Below are 16880 nucleotides of genomic sequence, written 5' to 3'. Positions count from 1 at the left end.
ATTTCTGTAGATCAGGGGTAGCCAACTCCAGCACTCAAGAGCTACCAACAGTAAATGTTTTCCAGGTCACTTCACAGAATCACAAGTGAAGTATGGATGTGTAATGGTTAGCATTACTGCCTCACAGCGCTGAGGTCATGGGTTCAATTCCCACCATGGCCCTAACTGTGCGGAGTTTGTGTATTCTCCCCGTACTTGCGTGGGTTTCCTCTGGGTACTCCGGTTTCCTCCCACAATCCAAAAATATACTGGTAGGTTATTTGGCTCCTAATAAAATTAATCCTAGAATTAATGTGTATGCGTGTGCATGTGATAGGGAATATAGATTGTAAGCCCTACTGGGGCAGGGACTATTGTGAATGTTCAAATATTGTCTGTAAAGCAATGTGGAATATGTGTGCGTTATATAAGAAGCTAATAATAATAAATAATAGCTCCACCTTTGGATCTTTTAAAATGTTTCAGTCAGTAATGAGTTCCCCTGAGCACCTGTGAGGTGAGCTGGAAAATGTGAACTTTTGGTAGCTCTCGAGGACTGCAGTTGGCTACCCCTGGTGTAGATTATGTACTGTACTTACTACAATCCTAATCTTTTCTCTCTTAAGTCATTTCAGTTATATTTCTAGTTATTTCTATGCTGTGTGTATACTGTATATGTGTGTATATATGTGTATATATATATATATATATATATATATATATAACAGTGTGCTGGTCCGGCACTCCCAATAAAGTCAGCAATGGAGTCCTGGTGCCTTCACAGTGGGGTATACAAATGGAAGGAGCTGGTGCGGCACTCAGTAAAGCAATAATAAAGCAAACTCACGGAGCCATAAAGTTTAGGACAACGTTTCAGTTGTATTCAACAACTTTTGTCAAGTCTTACATACAGAGAATAGTGCAAAGACATACCTTTATAGTGACATGCATATACTGAGTGAGCAGTGATGGACGGCGCCGGGCAGGACACCGCGTCTATCCGGAAGCCGCCACTGGTGATGACGTTGTGGCGCATCAGCGTCACGCACGTCCATTCTGTGTACCCCATCACCATAGCAACTATGGGAAAAAAGCAGAGCGCAGCGTGAGGACCAGTGTACTGTGAACAAAGCCTAACGGAGGCTAACACATGTATGGCAATAATGACAAGGCATGCTATGCAAATTAATAAACGCACAATACATGAAAAGAATTCTAACAAAAAGCAATAAACAGTACAGGATTGCAAAGCTGCAGTGACTGGTCAGCTGGCGGGGATGAGGTGTTTAACGGAAGCTAGCATAGGAGATCATTTCATTTAGGCCCTTGGGGGCCACAACATCAAGGTCATGAATCCATCTAGCTTCACATTGAATTAATTTTAAAGAGCGGTTACCGCCTCTAATGGACCATGGGATCGTATCAATGATACGATAGCGCAATGATGACAGGGGATGCTTGGCATTGACAAAATGGCGAGCCACTGGTTGCTCGCTAGAGCCAGTGGACAGCGCTTTACGGATGGCAGAGCGATGGGCTGCCATCCGTTCCTTAAATTTGCACTCGGTTTTCCCGATGTAGGACAAACCGCACGGGCATAAAATTTGGTACACTACGAAAGACGTGTCACAATTGACCTGATGTTTGATGGGGATGCTTTTCCCGGTGTGGGGATGTGGGAAGGATTTGCCAGCCAGCATAAACTGGCAGGTAACACAACCGCAGCGGGTGCAACCCAAGGAAGTAGAATTCAAAAAAGAAGAAGAGGAATCGGTGCCACTTTTAGATTTAATTTTGGATAAATCAGTTTTCACCAGCCAGTCCTTGAGATTCCTGCCACGGGAATAACATGGCATAAGGGATGTAGTGGCAAATGGCAATTGCGGGTCTGTAGTAATAACTGGCCAATGTTTTTTGGCAATGATGTTAATGACGGGTGACGCTGAATTAAATTTGTTAACCCATGGGAGTTTGGCTGTTTTATTGGGCCCTGGACTATTTTTTTGAAGCAGAGAGGACTGCTCAAATTTAAGGGCTTTGTCTTTAGCTCCCATCAAATCAGAGTGACTGTAGCCACGGGTTTTAAATTTGTCAATAAGGTCATTAATCTGGGTAATGGCAGTATCACGGTTGCTGTTAATACGCAGAATCCGAATCATCTGCGAATACGGCAACCCGCGTTTGAGGCCCGATGGATGGCAGCTGGACGAAAGTAAAGGCAGATTTCTATCTGTGGGTTTTCTAAAAAGTGTGGTGTGTAAACCGTTGTTGTTAAGGTCAACTGTGACGTCCAGGAAATTCATAGTGGTTTGACTCAAGGAAAAGGTAAACTTGATGGGACAAGAAGAGGCGTTATGTTGGGCTATCACGGAGGCAAAAGCATCCTGGCTGGAGGACCAAATAATAAACACGTCGTCTATATAGCGACCTAGAAAAAAGATGTTAGACATGATACTGGCATGATTATAGAAAACATCCTCCTCAATGGCATACATAACGATGTTGGCATAGCTCGGAGCTGCGCTAGAACCCATCGCGCAGCCCCGAGCTTGCCTGTAAAATTGACCATCATACAGGAAAAAATTATTAGTAAGCACCAGTTCAAGTAAATCAATAATCACATTAATCTGGTCGCAATCAAAGGTACTTTTGCATGTCAAAAAACGTTTGGTCGCCTGAAGGCCAAAAGCATGAGGGATGGAAGTGTATAAACTTACGACATCAAGTCCAATCAACCAGCTGTTGTCAGGGATTCGTTGTAGTTCTTTAAGCCGGGATAAAAAGGAGCCAGTGTCCAGAAGAAAGCTTTTCTCTTTTTGGACCAATGGCTGCAGGAGTGAGTCCAAAAAAATGGCTGTAGGCTGGAACAGGGAATCACGGGCGGCGATGATGGGGCGCCCGGGGGGATTGACCAAACTTTTGTGAATTTTGGGGAGTGTATAAAACAAAGGAACCAAAGGAAAAGCTGGGATTAAAAGGTCACTGGTGGCTTGGGACATAAGATTAACTTGCACAGCAGTTTTCAAAGCAGTAGCCAACGATCGCTTAAATAGCGGTGTGGGATCTTTGGAAAGAGGGGAATAAACATCACGATCTGCCAGTTGGGATTCGGCCTCTTTGCGGTAATCAGTGATATCTTGCAACACAATGCCTCCCCCTTTGTCAGCACAGCGAATGATCAAGTTGTCATTTTCAGACAAAGATTTCAGGGCATAGCGTTCAGCCGGAGTGAGGTTGGGGTGCATAGGCAGGGGGTTCCGTACCTGCACAGATACCTCTTGCTCCACCATGCGTACAAACGTTTTGATGCTAGGGTTATACGAAATCGGATCGAAGGTAGAGGGTGCCTTGAATTGTTGTAGCTGTGAGGGGAGGTGTATGGCAGGAGGGGCATTGGATTGGTCCTGCAGCGAAAAGAATTCCTTGAGTTTGAGACTCCGATGCAAATTTGTACGTTCCAGATTCCACTGAAATTGGTCGAAATGTACAGTGGGCACAAAAGACAGTCCCTTATTTAATAGGCTGGTTTCACTTGTAGATAGAGTGTGAGAGGATAAATTGAAAATTAACGACTTGTCCCCGGTGGGGGTTTGGAGGTGCGTGGGTTTCCTCCGGTTCTGGCGGCCACGGCGGGTGTACCTCCTCGTCCGCGATTGCGGCGTGAGGTCCCTAAAGGGAGCTGCGTAGATTGCTCGTGATCTGTGTTGGAGCTTGCAGAATCTTGTGAGGAACCGGTGTCGAAGCGATCCTGCTGTTTGCGGTTGCGGCGAAAAAGGGGTCGGCGGTCCTGGGGATCTCTTTGATTAGTGACCCACCGATACACTGTATGACGTTCGTAATCGGTCTCGACCTTTTGCAGTTTTTCTCGCTTAAAGGCAATGAGTTGTCTTTTATACTGGGTGATCTGAGTCTGCAATTTCTCAATCCAATTTTGTTCTTTATCTGCAACCAAAGATGGCATATGGGCGGCTTCAAAAATAGTAATTTTCTCCTGTATCGATGCAAGCTCCTTAGCTGAATGATCAATAACCAATAAAATTAAATCAAAAGAACATTTGTTAAGAATGGCCACCCAGCGACGGCAAAACTGGGGGTCATACCTGCCAATGGTCGGGCAGTTGCGGATGCGAAACCCACGGGGGATTTTTTTCGCTTTATAGTAGTCACTCAATGACAAACGGTGAAGGTGATAGTCAGTTTCTTTTTTCTTTAGACGGATGAGATCATGAAATAATGCTTCTGGGGCACAAGCCTCATTCTCATCATTAATACCAGCATTGCATACAATAGCCCCTGCTTCTGTTTCAGAATAGGAGAACATTTCGCTTGCTGGGAAGCTGGACATGGAGAACAGGTCCTCAGGTTCTGCGGCCATAGTTGCAGATCGTTTAAAGTGCAAAGTGCAGAAAGTGCTGTGGTGATCCAAAGTGCTGGTGCGAGATAAGGTGACAGTGCAGGTAACAGCGGGTGGGCTCACTGCTACTACAGTAAGGCTGGAGACTGGAAACAGAGCATGGGTGCCATGGACAGGATTCCTCACCAAAAGGTGTCTGGTCCAATATAACAGTGTGCTGGTCCGGCACTCCCAATAAAGTCAGCAATGGAGTCCTGGTGCCTTCACAGTGGGGTATACAAATGGAAGGAGCTGGTGCGGCACTCAGTAAAGCAATAATAAAGCAAACTCACGGAGCCATAAAGTTTAGGACAACGTTTCAGTTGTATTCAACAACTTTTGTCAAGTCTTACATACAGAGAATAGTGCAAAGACATACCTTTATAGTGACATGCATATACTGAGTGAGCAGTGATGGACGGCGCCGGGCAGGACACCGCGTCTATCCGGAAGCCGCCACTGGTGATGACGTCGTGGCGCATCAGCGTCACGCACGTCCATTCTGTGTACCCCATCACCATAGCAACTATGGGAAAAAAGCAGAGCGCAGCGTGAGGACCAGTGTACTGTAAACAAAGCCTAACGGAGGCTAACACATGTATGGCAATAATGACAAGGCATGCTATGCAAATTAATAAACGCACAATACATGAAAAGAATTCTAACAAAAAGCAATAAACAGTACAGGATTGCAAAGCTGCAGTGACTGGTCAGCTGGCGGGGATGAGGTGTTTAACGGAAGCTAGCATAGGAGATCATTTCATTTAGGCCCTTGGGGGCCACAACATCAAGGTCATGAATCCATCTAGCTTCACATTGAATTAATTTTAAAGAGCGGTTACCGCCTCTAATGGACCAACCGCAAACAGCAGGATCGCTTCGACACCGGTTCCTCACAAGATTCTGCAAGCTCCAACACAGATCACGAGCAATCTACGCAGCTCCCTTTAGGGACCTCACGCCGCAATCGCGGACGAGGAGGTACACCCGCCGTGGCCGCCAGAACCGGAGGAAACCCACGCACCTCCAAACCCCCACCGGGGACAAGTCGTTAATTTTCAATTTATCCTCTCACACTCTATCTACAAGTGAAACCAGCCTATTAAATAAGGGACTGTCTTTTGTGCCCACTGTACATTTCGACCAATTTCAGTGGAATCTGGAACGTACAAATTTGCATCGGAGTCTCAAACTCAAGGAATTCTTTTCGCTGCAGGACCAATCCAATGCCCCTCCTGCCATACACCTCCCCTCACAGCTACAACAATTCAAGGCACCCTCTACCTTCGATCCGATTTCGTATAACCCTAGCATCAAAACGTTTGTACGCATGGTGGAGCAAGAGGTATCTGTGCAGGTACGGAACCCCCTGCCTATGCACCCCAACCTCACTCCGGCTGAACGCTATGCCCTGAAATCTTTGTCTGAAAATGACAACTTGATCATTCGCTGTGCTGACAAAGGGGGAGGCATTGTGTTGCAAGATATCACTGATTACCGCAAAGAGGCCGAATCCCAACTGGCAGATCGTGATGTTTATTCCCCTCTTTCCAAAGATCCCACACCGCTATTTAAGCGATCGTTGGCTACTGCTTTGAAAACTGCTGTGCAAGTTAATCTTATGTCCCAAGCCACCAGTGACCTTTTAATCCCAGCTTTTCCTTTGGTTCCTTTGTTTTATACACTCCCCAAAATTCACAAAAGTTTGGTCAATCCCCCCGGGCGCCCCATCATCGCCGCCCGTGATTCCCTGTTCCAGCCTACAGCCATTTTTTTGGACTCACTCCTGCAGCCATTGGTCCAAAAAGAGAAAAGCTTTCTTCTGGACACTGGCTCCTTTTTATCCCGGCTTAAAGAACTACAACGAATCCCTGACAACAGCTGGTTGATTGGACTTGATGTCGTAAGTTTATACACTTCCATCCCTCATGCTTTTGGCCTTCAGGCGACCAAACGTTTTTTGACATGCAAAAGTACCTTTGATTGCGACCAGATTAATGTGATTATTGATTTACTTGAACTGGTGCTTACTAATAATTTTTTCCTGTATGATGGTCAATTTTACAGGCAAGCTCGGGGCTGCGCGATGGGTTCTAGCGCAGCTCCGAGCTATGCCAACATCGTTATGTATGCCATTGAGGAGGATGTTTTCTATAATCATGCCAGTATCATGTCTAACATCTTTTTTCTAGGTCGCTATATAGACGACGTGTTTATTATTTGGTCCTCCAGCCAGGATGCTTTTGCCTCCGTGATAGCCCAACATAACGCCTCTTCTTGTCCCATCAAGTTTACCTTTTCCTTGAGTCAAACCACTATGAATTTCCTGGACGTCACAGTTGACCTTAACAACAACGGTTTACACACCACACTTTTTAGAAAACCCACAGATAGAAATCTGCCTTTACTTTCGTCCAGCTGCCATCCATCGGGCCTCAAACGCGGGTTGCCGTATTCGCAGATGATTCGGATTCTGCGTATTAACAGCAACCGTGATACTGCCATTACCCAGATTAATGACCTTATTGACAAATTTAAAACCCGTGGCTACAGTCACTCTGATTTGATGGGAGCTAAAGACAAAGCCCTTAAATTTGAGCAGTCCTCTCTGCTTCAAAAAAATAGTCCAGGGCCCAATAAAACAGCCAAACTCCCATGGGTTAACAAATTTAATTCAGCGTCACCCGTCATTAACATCATTGCCAAAAAACATTGGCCAGTTATTACTACAGACCCGCAATTGCCATTTGCCACTACATCCCTTATGCCATGTTATTCCCGTGGCAGGAATCTCAAGGACTGGCTGGTGAAAACTGATTTATCCAAAATTAAATCTAAAAGTGGCACCGATTCCTCTTCTTCTTTTTTGAATTCTACTTCCTTGGGTTGCACCCGCTGCGGTTGTGTTACCTGCCAGTTTATGCTGGCTGGCAAATCCTTCCCACATCCCCACACCGGGAAAAGCATCCCCATCAAACATCAGGTCAATTGTGACACGTCTTTCGTAGTGTACCAAATTTTATGCCCGTGCGGTTTGTCCTACATCGGGAAAACCGAGTGCAAATTTAAGGAACGGATGGCAGCCCATCGCTCTGCCATCCGTAAAGCGCTGTCCACTGGCTCTAGCGAGCAACCAGTGGCTCGCCATTTTGTCAATGCCAAGCATCCCCTGTCATCATTGCGCTATCGTATCATTGATACGATCCCATGGTCCATTAGAGGCGGTAACCGCTCTTTAAAATTAATTCAATGTGAAGCTAGATGGATTCATGACCTTGATGTTGTGGCCCCCAAGGGCCTAAATGAAATGATCTCCTATGCTAGCTTCCGTTAAACACCTCATCCCCGCCAGCTGACCAGTCACTGCAGCTTTGCAATCCTGTACTGTTTATTGCTTTTTGTTAGAATTCTTTTCATGTATTGTGCGTTTATTAATTTGCATAGCATGCCTTGTCATTATTGCCATACATGTGTTAGCCTCCGTTAGGCTTTGTTTACAGTACACTGGTCCTCACGCTGCGCTCTGCTTTTTTCCCATAGTTGCTATGGTGATGGGGTACACAGAATGGACGTGCGTGACGCTGATGCGCCACGACGTCATCACCAGTGGCGGCTTCCGGATAGACGCGGTGTCCTGCCCGGCGCCGTCCATCACTGCTCACTCAGTATATGCATGTCACTATAAAGGTATGTCTTTGCACTATTCTCTGTATGTAAGACTTGACAAAAGTTGTTGAATACAACTGAAACGTTGTCCTAAACTTTATGGCTCCGTGAGTTTGCTTTATTATTGCTTTACTGAGTGCCGCACCAGCTCCTTCCATTTATATATATATATATAAATAGCTGGGGGTGGCGAGCTGGCACTCTCCTTAATGGTATGAGCCCCGCTGCCCGTTGATGAATATTGGAATATACGAGATAAATAATCACGGCACTCAGAGGAACTTTTTCAAAAACTTCAAACTGGTGTATTCAGGGTGTCCAACGTTTCGGGGCACAGGCGCCCCTTTGTCAAGGATTCACTCGTTTTCCTTGACAAAGGGGCGCCTGTGCCCCGAAACGTTGGACACCCTGAATACACCAGTTTGAAGTTTTTGAAAAAGTTCCTCTGAGTGCCGTGATTATTTATCTCGTGTGTATATATATATATATATATATATATATATATATATATATATATACTGTATATATGCATGTGTTAGCAATTTATTCTGGGAGCACAGAAGCAATAATATTTACATTAATTCCCCTTCATAGAAAATGTTTGACCGCAGATGGTGATGGAATGATGTACAGTATAGTAAAGGTTGGGCAGCCTTGAAATGTCCAGGTAGGGGCAGCAGAGAGACAGTTGGTGACAATACTGGTAGAGAACTTGGGAGATCAGCCAAGGAGAGATCAATTTGGGAATCATCAGCCTAGACCATGTGAGCTATATTACGGTGGCTTGAAAAAAAAGTAATTGAAAATTGAAATGCACGGGAGTGTTTAAGTTGCCTATTGGTCCAAGTAAAAGGCACAATTGTTTTTATTGAAGTCAACCAATATCTTCATACTTCTCAAGCGCCATTTTTGTTTAATACTATGATGGGTCGTATAGTATACGATATTTCACCTATTACTTGCCTATTTGCGGTTGGATTGTAACAAGTATACATAAAATTATGCGGCTACGATACAATCTCATTTATTTTCCTTCTTGTTTCTTATAATGCATTCATTTCTGCACTATGCCTGTAAAGAGTTGCTGTTACCGCATCAATCCCACTTATCTTCATTTTTCGAAGCATCCTCTAATCAGCTAAAAATGGTCTCATAGGGGTAGATTTATTAAGCTCAGTGAAGTGATAAAGTGCCTGGTTTTTACCACTGACCAATCAGCTCCTACCGTTCATTTTTCAAACCAAACCTGTAATTTCACAGTTAGGAGCTGATTGGCTGGTGATAAAAACCAGACACTTTATCACTTCACCAAGCTTAATAAATCTGCCCCTCAATCTCTTGGACTTCCTTAGATTTAGGGCAGTTACATTCTGAAAAGATTTTGCACTTGTAAGCGCAAATATCAAACTGGGATTTTGCGGCATTTTCCTTCAATTCATCATGACTTATCTTGTAAGTTTGATTTGTATTTAATCTTTATATGTTCTTCAGAATTTTCTTGTACTTTTTTGTAAAGTTCTGTAGCAGTTCTCCTACTTTTGATGGGATATGATCGGAAAAATGCCTTCTTCCAAATGGTTTCTATTTTAATGGCCACTTTAATTGAGATATCAGCAATGCAGAGGCGTAACTCTGGGGAGCAAGGGAGTCACCTGTCGCCAAGCTCCTGCTTCCAAGGGGGCACCTCTTCTCCCCTGCAAATTTGAATCAGTTTATTGAAAATGGTTGATATCGCTTCTGTTGCTGACTCCCCTCCTATATAGATGTCACACTCCCTTTATTCTAAATATAATTTTTGCAAGTGTCACACCCTGTATTAGAACCCCTGACCTGTTCCACTAGAAGCAGATACCTTACTGATTTAGCTATTTGTTCCTTCAACATTAATGTCTCTATTTGACGAATGTCGATATGGTCAATGTCAACATTACGACAAGGCCGACATTTTCATGTCATTCTCATGACATTTTGTCTATGTATCTGTAAAACAATTGTAGACATATTGATACATTTCATTTACTTTTGTGTTTTTTTTATCCCCTTCCTGTCCAATTGCATATTCATCTGTAAGGTGGAGTTGAATGTAGATCATTGCCCAGCTGGGACCCCGCCAAGCTCAGATGAGTTGACAGCCCAGCTTTCCACGGCCAGAATGAAGATAGCTGCTGGTGAGGCCCTTGAGAAGCTGGTAAGTGTATTACTACACTATTTCAAATAAACAAAATAACTGAAGCCCATGAAAAGGCATTACTGTATATGTAAACATTTCTCCTGAAATAGATCCTTTTAAAAACAATAATGTCAGAACTATTTCATAACTAAACAGCCATTTAAATGTGTTCAAATTAAAAAGTGGAAATATAATGTGGACTAAATAATACAGAAATAATTGCTCAAGAGCACAAGTGTAAAGTCAAACATACATCTACAGATCAATTGGCAGATTGGGCTGGTTGGAACGAAAACCTGGTAATGGATGAGAGCAAATGACAGTTGACCATTTGCTTTGAAATGCTGGAAACCCTTTGGAACCCTTTATTACAATCTCACACAAATCAAACAAACACCTTGGGATGAAGTGAAAGGATGTAACCCATGAATATGTAAATCTGATATCAATCTAAAACGAACCTTTCACTATCTACATAGCACCATACTGTATAATTATTTATTCTAAGATCTCTAATTACAATATGTCAACCAGTTGACATGAGCAATTATCTACAATACTATAGTGGACACTATAGGCTTTAGATTCATGGTATCTATACAGTGCAATTAACAAGGATGACACACAATTGCTTTTTGGATTTGGATTTTAACCCCTTCCCGACATTTGACGTACATTTACGTCATGGCCGGGATGTACTTCCCGACACATGGCATAAATGTACGTCATGACTTTAAAGTGTCACTGCGTCTAGAGACGCAGTGACAGAGGGACGATGTCTGCTGTCCCTGACAGCAGACATGTCCCTGCATGCCCAGGGGGGGCTGCGATGCCGCCCCCCCGTCGGCGATCGCTGTGATTGGCTGTTCAGTGTGAACAGCCATTCACAGCGTTTTCCTGTGTTACCAGCGAATCAGACGCTCGGTAACACAGGTGTCAATCACCGCCGGGCGTCAGGGGCCATGAGGGGGTCATCGGTGACGATGACACCTCACCCCACCCTCACCCCACCTGCCCCCAAGGCTGTGATTGGTCCGTCGGACCGACAGCCAATCACAGCCAAGGCGCGACATTTAAACTAATGGTGACTGCGCTGCAGACGCCATTCCGGTCTGGAATTGCGTGCAGAGCGGTCACCGTGCCTATCTGCCGTGATACTGACCTGATCCTTGCTAATACTTACCTGATCCTTGCAAATACCTTACCTGATCACCTGATCACTGCTTGTAGCGTGCTGGATGCTTCCTGGATCTGACTTCTTGTGACTTCCTGCTGCTGCTGCAGTGTGATAGAGAGATAGAGAGATAGAGAGAGAGATAGAGAGAGATAGAGAGAGATAGAGAGATAGTGACAGAGAGAGCTATATTTTGTGTCTGCTACCCCCCATTTTTGGGGGTGCAGGGTTTTTTTATATATATATAACTGTCAGTGCTGCTGCTGCAGTGTCATAGAGTGATAGATAGTGAGAGATAGTGAGAGATAGAGAGAGATAGAGAGATAGAGAGATTTGTGTCTGCTACCCCCCCTTTTTGGGGTGCAGGTTTTTTTTAATATATATAACTGTCAGTGCTGCTGCTGCAGTGTCATAGAGTGATAGATAGTGATAGATAGTGAGAGATAGAGAGATAGAGAGAGATAGTGACAGAGAGTGATAGAGAGTGTATGTTTTGTGTCTGCTACCCCCCCTTTTTGGGGGTGCAGGTTTTTTTTATATATATATAACTGTCAGTGCTGCTGCTGCAGTGTCCTAGAGTGATAGATAGTGATAGATAGTGAGAGATAGAGAGATAGAGAGAGATAGTGATAGAGAGTGTATATTTTGTGTCTGCTACCCCCCCTTTTGTGCTGATCAGTATATCTGAGCTGAGGGGGCGCAGGGTTTTTTTTTTTATATATATATACCTGTCAGTTGCTGCCAGTTGCACTGTCAGTTGCACCAAAGGTTGTGCACCTGCTGCCCCTCACTGGTAATCAGTGTCGCATCAGTGATCACCTTTTTTTTTTTTGAGGGTGCTGTGGGGTCTTTTTTAAAAAAAAATTTTACACACACACTGTGATTTTGTGGGTGTCCTGTGGCCACTGTGCGCTGATCAGTGACGTACATCACTGATCAGCTTTTTCGGCACAGGGTTGATCTTTTTTTTTTTTTTTATCAAATTCCTGTTGCCTTTGAGCGCTGTTCAGTGACGGACGTTACTGACCAACATCTGTGCTCAATTTTTGGCGCAGGACCTTTTTTTTTTTTTTTCTGCACTACATACACACTACACACTACATACCCCCCCGGATTGAAATAAAGTTTGTACCCCCCCTACACTATACACGTGTTGAAACATTTCACTACCAGAAACACAAAAATAAAAATGGCATCCCAAATGTCATCCCAAGTGTCATCTCAGTCATCCAGAAGAATGTATTCAGCGGAGGAGGCATATGCCATGCTTGCCTCTGACTCTGACACAGCCAGTGAGGCAAGCGGGGAATTTGAAGGATTCATCTTAAGCTCCTCTTCCTCCTCTAGTGATGAGGGACCCCCTTAAAGACGCCCCCGTAGAGCAGCTGAGACCCCCCCCCCCAATAATTGATCTCGTATGGACCCCACCACCAGACAATTTTGAGCCCCAGGTTCCTGAGTTTTTGGCCATCCCAGGAATCCAATTTGATTCCACAGGTCTCAGAGAAATTGACTTTTTCAAATTATTTTTCTCTGATGATTTTATCAATTTAATGGTGGACCAAACTAATTTATATGCCCAGCAGTTTATTGCTCAAAACCCCACGTCATCATTTGCTAGGTGGACCCCTGTAGATGCAGTAGAGATGATGACGTTTTGGGGTCTGGTGTTTCATATGGGCATAGTAAAAAAGCCAGAAATTAGGCAATATTGGAGTACAGATGTTCTGCACAGCACCCCACTTTACCGTATGGCCATGACCCACTCGTTTTGAGTTAATCCTTAAATTTTTGCATTACAACGATAATGCACAGTGCCCACCCAGAGATGATCCCACCTTTGACCGGCTATTCAAAGTCAGGCCGGTCATTGATCATTTCAGTGCCAAATTTGAAGAGATGTACATCCCAGATAAATTCATTTGCATAGACGAGTCCCTAATACATTTTAAAGGAAGGGTTAAATTCCGCCAGTACCTTCCCAGTAAGAGGGCAAGGTATGGCATAAAAATGTATAAGCTGTGTGAAAGCACCTCAGGGTACACCCACAGGTTTAGGGTATATGAAGGGAAGGATTTAAGAATTGAACCGCCAGAATGCCCCCTCTCCCTCGTAGGTGTTAGTGGAAAAATTGTCTGGGATTTAGTGCACCCCTTCCTGGATAAGGGTTATCACCTCTATGTGGATAACTTTTACACCAGCATCCCCCTGTTTAAGGCCCTTGGTTCAAGAGGTACAGCAGCTTGCGGTACTGTGCGCAAGAACCAAAGAGGCCTCCCAAAAACGCACATTGCCCAAGTAATGAGAAGGGGTGAAAGCAGGGCACAATCCACCGAAAATATGTTGTTGGTCAAATATAAGGACAAGAGGGATGTCCTTATACTGACAACAATTCACGGAGACAGTACCACCTCCGTCCCTGTACGAGGTATCAGTACCCACACCTCAAAACCTAATTGTATCCTGGATTACAATAAGTACATGGGCGGAGTGGATCTTTCAGATCAGGTACTGAAGCCGTACAGTGCCCTGCGGAAAACAAAAATCTGGTACAAGAAGCTGGCCGTGTATATCATCCAGATGGCACTGTATAACGCTTACGTGCTATTCCGTTCTACCAGCCAGAGGGGGACATTTATGCACTTTCAAGAGGAAGTCATAAAGAGCCTAATATTTGGGAACCAGCAGGCAGATGGCCCCAGTACTTCTAGTACTGGCCCCCGTATTGTACCAGGGCAGCATTTTCCTGATGAAATCCCCTCCACTGGAAAAAAGGGCAGGACACAAAAAAGGTGCAAAGTTTGCTATAAAAAGGGAATAAGAAAGCAAACTATTTTCCAGTGTGACACTTGCCCCGACAAACCCGGCCTATGTATAAAGGAGTGTTTAAAAATATACCACACATCTATGGATTATTAGGTTCATCATTTCACCGTGCTTCGGGGGTCTTGCTAATGCCACATAGCACCCACCATTCATTCCACCAGAATCTAAGCCGCAAAATCCAAAAATCACTCCTTCCCTTCTAAGTCCTGCCATGCACCCAACTGGTATTTTTTGGTCACATATGAGGCATTGCCATACTCGGGAGAAATTGGGGCACAGATTTTGGGGTGCTTTTTCTCCTTCATACCTTCTGAAAATGAAAAATTTTGAGCCAGAACTGCATTTTTGTGTAAAAAAATGTAATTTTTCTTTTTCACTGCCCAGTTGTATCAAAATTGGTGAAACCCCTGGGGGTTTGAAATGTACACTATACCCCTAGATGAATTCCCTGAGGGGTGTAGTTTGCAAAATGGGGTCACTTGTGGGGGGGTTCCACTGTATTGGTGCTTTGGGGTCTTGCTAATGCGACATAGCACCCACCAACATTCCACCAGAATCTGTGCTGCAAAATCCAAATATCACTCCTTCCCTTCTGAGTCCTGCCACTTTTTGGTCACACATGAGGCATTGCCGTACTCGGGAGAAATTGGGGCACAGATTTTGGGGTGCTTTGTCTCCTTCCTTCCTTGGGAAAATGAAAAATTTTGAGCCAGAACTGCATTTTTTGTGTAAAAAATTTAATTTTTCATTTTCACTGCCCAGTTGTACCACAATTGGTGAAACTCCTGGGGGTTTGAAATGTACACTATACCCCTAGATGAATTCCCTGAGGGGTGTAGTTTGCAAAATGGGGTCACTTGTGGGGGGTTCCACTGTATTGGTGCTTGGGGGGTCTTGCTAATGCGACATAGCACCCACCAACATTCCACCAGAATCTGAGCTGCAAAATCCAAAAATCACTCCTTCCCTTCTGAGTCCTGCCATGCACCCAAATGGTATTTTTTGGTCACATGTGAGGCATTGCCGTACTCGGGAGAAATTGGGGCACAGATTTTGGGGTGCTTTGTCTCCTTCATTCCTTGTGAAAATGAAAAATTTTGAGCCAGAACTGCATTTTTGTGTAAAAAATGTAATTTTTCATTTGCACAGCCCAGTTGTATCAAAATTGGTGAAACCCCTGGGGGTTTGAAATGTACACTATACCCCTAGATGAATTCCCTGAGGGGTGTAGTTTGCAAAATGGGGTCACTTGTGGGGGGGTTCCACTGTATTGGTGCTTGGGGGGTCTTGCTAATGCGACATAGCACCCACCAACATTCCACCAGAATCTGAGCTGCAAAATCCAAAAATCACTCCTTCCCTTCTGAGTCCTGCCATGCACCCAAATGGTATTTTTTGGTCACATGTGAGGCATTGCCGTACTCGGGAGAAATTGGGGCACAGATTTTGGGGTGCTTTTTCTCCTTCATACCTTCTGAAAATGAAAAATTTTGAGCCAGAACTGCATTTTTGTGTAAAAAAATGTAATTTTTCATTTTCACTGCCCAGTTGTATCAAAATTGGTGAAACCCCTGGGGGTTTGAAATGTACACTATACCCCTAGATGAATTCCCTGAGGGGTGTAGTTTGCAAAATGGGGTCACTTGTGGGGGGGTTCCTAACTTTTAGCATCTTATGGTGCCTAGAAACCTACATGGTGCCTAAAAAATAATCTCATAAAAAGGAGGCTCCAAAATCAAGTAGGTGCTCCTTCTATTATGAAGCCTGTGGTTTGGTCAACGTGCACACTAGGGCCACATATAGGATATTTATGAAAACAAAAGAATTGGGGGAATCAATTTTTAGTCACATTTCTTTAGTAAAATCTACTGTGTTCCTTAGAAAAATGTATTAAAATTGCAAATCTGCAAAAAAAATGAAATTTTGAAATTTCACCTACACTTTGTTTTAATTCCTGTGAAACACCTAAAGGGTTAACAAACTTCCAAAATGCTGTTTTAAATACTGTGAGGGGTGCAGTTTTTGAAATGGCATCATTTATGGGGGTGTCTCACATACAAGTCCCTCAAAGTCACATCAGAAATGAACTGGTCCCTAAAAAAATCAGTGTTTGAAATTTTCTTGAAAATTTGAGAATTTGCTATTCATATTGTAAGCCTCCTAGTGTCCAAAAAAATTAAAAGGAAGTTGAAATAATGATGGAAACATAAAGTAGACATATGGTCTATGTTAGTTATTAACTATTTTGAGTGGTATGATTATTTGTCTCACAAGCAGAAAATTTAACATTTTGCAAATTGCTACATTTTCCATTTTTTTACGACATTTTGGTATTTTTCACAAAAAAACACAGACTGTATCGACCCAAATTTACCACTAATTTGAAGTACAATGTGTCACGAAAAAACAATCTCAAAATCACTGGGATAAGTAAAAGCAAAAAAAAGTTATCCCCACTTAAGTGATACATGTCAGATTTGAAAAAAAGGGCTCTGTCAGGAAGGCAAAAACTGGCTCTGTCAGGAAGGGGTTAATTTATAAGCCAAAACTACGTCAATTGTGTAAAAAGAGGTAATACTGACCATGAACAGTCAGGTAAAGGAAGAACTTTGAAATAGAGGGTTCCTGTGCTGCTTCTGATAATTGTGCCCCTTTTAATTTCCAAATTTAAG

At 43.6% G+C, this 16880-nt stretch overlaps 1 protein-coding gene across 1 annotated transcript in view; it reads left to right on the top strand.

Annotated features, from left to right (window-relative positions):
• CARD14 (caspase recruitment domain family member 14) overlaps positions 1–16880 on the top strand; it is a 79205-nt gene that overhangs the window by 13414 nt on the left and 48911 nt on the right. Inside the window, 1 exon segment of the mRNA XM_083148627.1 lies at positions 10110–10226. Coding sequence (XP_083004753.1) covers positions 10110–10226 — 117 coding nt within the window.

This window comes from Crinia signifera, chromosome 6, assembly GCF_055691185.1.
Source record: "Crinia signifera chromosome 6, ASM5569118v1, whole genome shotgun sequence".
Taxonomy (NCBI): domain Eukaryota; kingdom Metazoa; phylum Chordata; class Amphibia; order Anura; family Myobatrachidae; genus Crinia; species Crinia signifera.
Note: the sequence above shows the minus strand (reverse complement) of the source record. Positions and strands in the feature narration are given on the sequence as shown.